The sequence below is a fragment of the Penaeus vannamei genome, chromosome 4 (assembly GCF_042767895.1).
Source record: "Penaeus vannamei isolate JL-2024 chromosome 4, ASM4276789v1, whole genome shotgun sequence".
NCBI classification, from domain to species: Eukaryota; Metazoa; Arthropoda; class Malacostraca; order Decapoda; family Penaeidae; genus Penaeus; species Penaeus vannamei.
Genome location: NC_091552.1, coordinates 501,620 through 509,119, shown reverse-complemented (window position 1 = coordinate 509,119; position 7,500 = coordinate 501,620). Strand labels below are relative to the sequence as shown.

The following is a 7,500-nucleotide window of genomic DNA, read 5'->3' as shown; positions in this document are numbered from 1 at the left end:
ACACACACACACACACACACACACACACACACACACACACACACACATACATACATATATACATATATACATATATACATATATATATATACATACATGTATATATATATATATATATACATGCATATGCATACATATATACGTAAATGCATGTGTATGTGTGTCTGTGCATGAATGTGTGTGTGTATATATATATATATATATATATATATATATATATATATATATATATATATATATATATAGAGAGAGAGAGAGAGAGAGAGAGAGAGAGAGAGAGAGTCAGAGATGAGAGAGAGAGAGAAAGAGAGAGAGAGAGAGAGAGGGGGGGGGGGGAGGGAGGGAGAATAAGATAGATAGGTAGATATAGATGGAGAGAAGATAACGATATATAGATAGGTATGTCTGAGTGTGTTCTGTTTGTCCATGTACTATTGACAAATTAAATTAAGAACAGAACATCGTATAAGAAAGCATCCTAATTAAACGTACCAGTCATTTTATTTAACGATTGCAAAATAATTTCACCTTAAAGTATCTGTAACAGTGTGCCGAGAAAAAGACACGCACAGGGTACGTTGGTTATTGATGTCTATATACAAGAATAACCGCAGCACTGCAGTGTCTGGGACCCTCGTTTCCACGAACTTACCTGTAGAGGCCAGGTGAGCAGGCCTCCAGTGGTTGGCGAATCAGTTTATTACTAGATGCAGATTTATGTAAATTGATATCTGTATATTTTTGTAAATGTCATAGGTATACGGAATGGAAGGAAGGCAGTATGATTTTTCTTTTTTTATGTGAATTTGTCTCTTGATATTCGACTGTCATTTACAGAAGTAAAGACGATTTAAGAAGGAAACTAAGCAAGAAAAATCGATGTTTATAATCATAGTTTTGCTATGCGGATGGAAAGATGAATTAAAATCGATAAACATTGGGTCGTGGTGACGGGAGGGGGAGAGCGGGGTGGGAATGTGATTCTACAAGTGTCCATTGAATCCAACGAAATGGGAATATTCATAACCGAGTATAAGTGTATGTTAACGCGAAAACCACATTCTGTGCGGTTCTGAAAATTCTCGTATTTCTGATGCATTACCTCTTACTGTGTTGGTGTGTATCTCATCAGTTAATATTAGTTTTGCGGTCTCTGGGGCGATTTGATGATTAACATTTTCGAAGAGTGAAACCGCACGCCCGAAAACCGCGTCAACAATTAGATATTTAATATTAGGGTCCATATTGCGCGGCCCAGTAACTTTGATGAAAATGCTTGCTCGCCAAATCAGTTGAATTGATTCTAACTTCAGTTGTGATGAACTTCTCTGGCGAATCGTTCATCGCACATTTGATGGTCACATTCTCTCTTTTAGATTTCTTAATAACCTGAAATTAGGGATCTTGTAAGGGAAAGCTCGCCAAAATTTGCCCTAAATATTTCTCGATGACTGATAAAAATATACTTTTCCTTCGTATATAGAATACGGCATGTCTCAGAATACAATCATATAATATACTCCCATAAATAGTTACAAAGTAAGATAATAACTTCTAAAGATTGGCAAAGGTATGGAACCTATTCATTCACATTCAAATATACAAACATCGGTCCCGCCTCAAACTCTCGGGAGAATAAACCCCAAAGTCACCAAAATACACAAACAAATCACTACTCACTCGAGTTTACTTTACTCACTTTCACCAACGGCTGTGATTCTCTTACAGGTGTGGAGGACAGAAAGAGTGCCGCTTCAACGTCACAGCGCACGTCCCCAACGCCATTGAGAAGAAGGAGTTGTGGGAGGACGGAGTCTTGAGGGTCACCTACGACTGCCTAAGGAGTGAGTGATGCGCGAGTACACCTGACACGCAAACTGAAAAAAAATGCTTGTTTGTGTGTGTTGGTGGGGGGATGATTTTGTAGTGTATGTAGTTACAACTGCATGTGTAGTGTGTGTGTGTGTGTGTGTGTGTGTGTGTGTGTGTGTGTGTGTGTGTGTGTGTGTGTGTGTGTGTGTGTGTGTGTGTGTGTGTGTGTGTGTGTGTGTGAGTGTGTGTGTGTGTTGTGTGTGTGTGTGTGTGTGTGTGTGTGTGTGTGTGTGTGTGTGTGTGTGTGTGTGTGTGTGTGTGTGTGTGTGTGTGTGTGTGTGCATTTGTAAAAAGATATAGATGAGTAGGAGAGAAATGAACTAATTAGAGAGACAAACTCTTGCTTAATTAGTTTGTGATATGGTTTTATTATGCAATTATATTAGGTAAAGTTAATTCCTTGTAATCAGTTTCATATTAGCTTGTTTATCTAATATATCTGACTCTTTTGTTGTTATGAGCTATTATTATTATTCCAGAATAAACAAGACTATAGAATCTTTTCAAATAACATTCATTTCCCCTTTGTTGTGTTCACAGTATGTATACCCTAAAGTTGTTTTAAAGGTACATACTACAAGCTAATCCTTTGCCTTTCAGAAACAGACATTGTCAGGGTGTGCGACAGTGAAGTGAGTGCACAGTCAGGATGGTTGCAGACTGTTGGCTATCCTCAGTATTACCTGGGAGGCAATGGGCCCTGCACTATAACCATAAAAGTGGATGAAGGCCAGCAAATTCAACTCACACTGACGGATCTCAGTATAAGAGGTAAAAAGTTTTATTTTGATAATGAGATGGCTTAGTATTCTTATTTGTTATTTGCAGCTGCAGAAAGGAAAGTGTAACCTATATCATTTCTAAGTATTACAAGGAGTTCTTTATTTGATTTGATTAAATAGATTAATTTTATTTCCTCAGATATAGTCCAGCCAAATGAGGATGAATGTAGAGATAGTATCTCAGTGACTGAAGGCAGGAAGGAACTGTTAAAAATGTGTGGTGAGATTAAGCAGCCAATTACAGTTACTTCTGAGGGACCAGTTCTGAGTCTGAACTTCAATGCAGTCACAGATGTATTCCCAAAACGAGGTTATGCTGCTTACTATGAAGGTGAGACTTTGTTTTTATAAGGGGCTAAATCTCATTACGGTCTATAACTACATATCCACAAAACAATGTAAATAAAATTTTTACAAAAATGGAAGACATTCATGCACTTTTTCAGATATTTGGAAACATAAATTTATATAGCAGTTATTATTTTCATGGCCTGTTTGTTGCTGAAGATGTATATACATTGGTCAGTAGCACAAAAGCACAACACAAACTTAACATCTGCTTTTCTATTCAGTGCTTTTTGGTCTGGAAGTGATACATAGTAATCCAAGTTTTGATTATTTTGTACAGCTCTGGGCTGCGAATCGCCACCCATTCCTGAGGATGGTTACCGATCATTTCGCAATGCAACTCATGCTGAATACTGGTGTTGCGTCCATCATGTATTCCCAGACACTCTAGAGCGTCGTCGAATATTGAAATGCAACCGAGGAAGCTCCTGGAATGATACAGTTCCTGACTGCATTGGTAGGCATTGTGTATATGAAGATTTGCGTGTTTTGATTTTGAAGAAAAATATTCCATATTTTTAGAAATTTTACTTCACAAACATTGTAGCAAAATTCTTTACTATATGTACAAGTATTTTTTAACATGAAATTTTCCTATTGCCTGGCAAACATTTTGCAAAATAAGTTGATACGTTTTTATCGTATGACTTTCATCTTCAGTGTGAAAAGCACAAGAGTATACTACTGAATTGTGTTTTATATTTGTATCAGAAAGCAATTCTTTTCTGTACAGAGCTTCAAGAATTGCTGGAAGTTGGTAATATCACAGAGAAAGAGTTCACTGGACTTATTAATGGATCTACAAATGGTGCACATGCAGAAATGTATCAAGAAGCCCACATAGTATATGGTATGGACAAGAAACAATATATATTCCTTTTCTGTTCATTCCTATTTATCAAAAGCCATATTTCTCGAATTAAGTTTCCCCGATAATAGTTATCTCATTCACTGGATCTTTTACAGCTCTTATATATTTCTTTTTTGATCTTCTTTATGTGTTTTAGCATAAAGCTTGAGATTTCTATTAATTCATTTTAAAGTCATTTTCTCAGGTCTGTTTTCTATATATTTTTGTTACATCTTTAGTCATTTTAATTTTCTAATTTTTAAAATGGAATAAGCCCTTCTTGCATTGCAATGCTTGAAATGCTATAAAAAGAGCTCTGAAATGCCATAAAAAAAGAGCTCAGCACCAAATATTAATAAACCTATCCACTCCCCACAGCCAAGGTAGTATGTGTCCTTTAGGGATTCAATAAAGCTTGCAGCAAAGTCCCTCTAAATAGCAGTTAAAGCACCCCATTTCCTTATTTTCTCCTGTCCCAATTCTGCCAAAGTCAACCTTCCCCTTGCTGCCAGTTGCATGCGCACTGCTCACACTCCATTCATCTTCAGTTTGGTAAATTTTCTTCAAACATATACATGAGACATCAAAACGTTTCCACACAACCCTTGGTTTCTGTCAGTGAAATCATTGCAAACATGCCTTGGTGCCAAGATGTTAAAAATGCATCTTTATATCAAACATCTTTACTTAAAAACTATCATCTGGTTTGTTACATTTACATTATGTTCACTTTCAGTGTCATTAAATATTCACCTTAAAACAAGTCCGAGAAACATCTCAGTACCTATTTAAGTGTTTCTAATTTTTAGCTTTATACTCTGACAGATCTAGTGGTTCCAACAGTGATTATGTCTATTTTGGTCATAGGCAATGTGGCCGTGGTCGTGCTTATCATTTACTGCCGCAGGTGAGTAAACCAAAGTTTTACTTATGCACTTCCTTTTTTCAGTTAATTCTTGTTTATAAAGTGATAACTTGCTTCTGATTACTGCATACCTACTTGATTTAACAGTATACCTGCATTTGTGAGAACTTGTAAATCTAACATGTCATGACCTATATAGTTATTGCTTTTCATATAAATAATCAAATATGAAATTCATTGTGTATGAACTTTAGATATGACTTAGATATTTTCTTCTACTCTGCCTTTTCTTTAAATATTTATAAATATCAGCTTGTAAATAAATCTGAAACTTGATTGCCTCATTGCCCATATATACTTAATGCATCTTGCTTCACACTGCTCTGCAGGGATGTCATGGATGAGAGTTCTCGAAGTGAGGAGCTGGAATCTATCAAAGCAAATCCTGAACCAACTGACACTTTAGATTCAACACCGTGTAGTGTGTAGATTTCTGCTGTGCTAAATAAATACCAGTTTTAAGGAAGAATATTGCTACTGGAGAGATAATAAAAATCAGTGTAAAAGAAAAAATATCTATACAATCTCAGATGATGTATAAATGGTGTTATTTTTGGCCTACAAACAGACAAAAGGAAGAGACCAGTAATATACCATTGTAAGTCCTAGTCATTAATATCTATCTGTAATGTCAAGCACTAATGTATATGTTATTTATTTAACATATCTAGTCATTAGTTGTGCCAAATAGTTTTGGTATTAAAATAACAATGTCCCCTAAAGATCATGTTGCTGTTTTCTTTTTTTTAATGAGTACAACTGAAACTAGGCTGCATTTAGTGGACACTAAATTAAAAATGTAATTAAAGAATCTCTAATAAGATTGCATATGATAAGGAGCTGAATGACCCACACTTCAACTTATTTTTCAAACAAATGAAATTATATTCTTTTAATGTGAATCAAATGGTTGAGTTCTTTATGAAACAAGGCTTTACAATTATCAGTAAAAGCTGAATTGAAGTCCTTGCACTTAAAATATACAAAAGAGTCCATCAATAAATGTCATAAAAACATTTAAATTCTTTGGTGTAATTTATATGTTCATGTATCTGTAAAAATTAACTAACTCTTAGCTAATGAACCCTGTGGCATATATACATTTTTTTTTTCTTGTCAATCTGAACTACAAAATGTGTTGAACAATATTCATTTGACTTTACAAGCGAACCTTTACAATAAAGGATGTATTTTGTACAATATTACTTATACCCATTACAGAAATGTAATGGGGAAAACAGTACTTAACTTAATTTTTTTTTCCTTCGCTTAGAAATGGATAGATAGATGTAAAACAGATTCAAAGTCCTCAACATTTATAAACATTTAGTCTTATAGTGCAGGATTCCCTTAGATTACTGACAAGTTTTATATCAAAGATATACTTTTGTAATGAAAAGGCAAGTCACAAGAGAAAAAAAGAAATGTACTAGAGTAACTCCTCTCAAAGTAAGACGTAGCAATTGCCAAACTTAAAAGTTGCATTAGCAGTTGCTGCCGTATAAAGTAAGTATGGTCATGGTGCTGCTTCTTGCAAAGGGCTTTACTAATGATAATGCATTACCTCTATAGTAATCACAATGCCTTTTTATTATTTGACCAGGAGTTTGATGCATTTCTATAATCAGTAACCTTTAGCAGACAGCACCATGGTAAAGGCTTTTACACTCAAGGTTTTCCCTCCATATGTCTTGCTATAAGAGGGTTAATTTTGCATTTCTGCATGAAAATCATATTTGCCTAATGTGTCATAAATGCACTTTAAATAAATGAATTCTCTCATATCAAATCTGAAAGGTAACATTTGATATCAAAATAAGGACTAATCCATACATGTACAACACTACACTAGATGCAAGTGGCTCCCAATTCATATTACACAAACCTTTCAGTGGTTGACGTTAGTAGTCTCTATGAAAGTTAATGTTTTAAACAATATAAATGTGCTAGACATCAAAGGTCATATAGCACTATGAAAGATTACAAAAACAAAGGATTCCAGAAAGTTTTTGTATACTGTCACACTTTTTTATGCCTTTGTTAACTTTAAAATAAATTAATACATATTTTATATGGTAAATCAAAACCTTGGGAACCACTGGATTTGATGTTTCAAAATATTTTTTTTTTCTTTACATATGAGCATGAAACACCATTTCTTTCTTTTCTGTAATGAAGAATTTTGTTTTCCATATGTATTACTAAAATTCTTGAATGATTTCCACTCCATCCTTGCCCAATACAAGTTTTGGTCATGATATTCTTTTTAAAATTAGCTTCATCAGTATTTATTTATGTTCACCTTGCTTGTTTTTTTGTTGTCGGGTGAATCTTAACTATGAAATACGTGACACATATTACTTTCAGTATAATCACAGCATCAAAATGCCTTAAAAATCAGGACACTTTTTAGCTTACACACTGACAAATATCACATTAGATAAATTTCTTTTAGAAAATGTAATGGTATTGCTTCATCTTTTGTTATCAAAGTTTTCTCTAACATGCAGGGTATGACTTCCACACAAGCTGATCTGTCACCATTATTCATTTGGAATTTCGCTTTACACTTTATAAATTTTGTTCTTTTTCTCGAGTCTCAATTCAGTAATTACTTTCATTTGTTGTCATTTATGTAAAGAAAGTTTCATTTTTAGTGTTGTCCTCTACAGTATGATAGCTAAAGTGTAAGAGACCTTTTACAGGGAACAGGCTACTGTTTT

General features: G+C 34.4%; 1 protein-coding gene across 1 annotated transcript in view; it reads left to right on the top strand.

The window, feature by feature from the left end:
- Nucleotides 1-7,500, top strand: part of LOC113819520 (uncharacterized) — a 23,256-nt gene that overhangs the window by 15,600 nt on the left and 156 nt on the right. The window contains exons 3-9 of the mRNA XM_027371747.2: nucleotides 1,729-1,844; nucleotides 2,473-2,643; nucleotides 2,794-2,985; nucleotides 3,283-3,459; nucleotides 3,736-3,852; nucleotides 4,678-4,759; nucleotides 5,107-7,500. The exon at nucleotides 5,107-7,500 is cut by the window's right edge and continues 156 nt beyond it. Coding sequence (XP_027227548.1) covers nucleotides 1,729-1,844; nucleotides 2,473-2,643; nucleotides 2,794-2,985; nucleotides 3,283-3,459; nucleotides 3,736-3,852; nucleotides 4,678-4,759; nucleotides 5,107-5,206 — 955 coding nt within the window. The 3' untranslated portion in view covers nucleotides 5,207-7,500. The remainder of the gene's footprint in view (nucleotides 1-1,728; nucleotides 1,845-2,472; nucleotides 2,644-2,793; nucleotides 2,986-3,282; nucleotides 3,460-3,735; nucleotides 3,853-4,677; nucleotides 4,760-5,106) is intronic.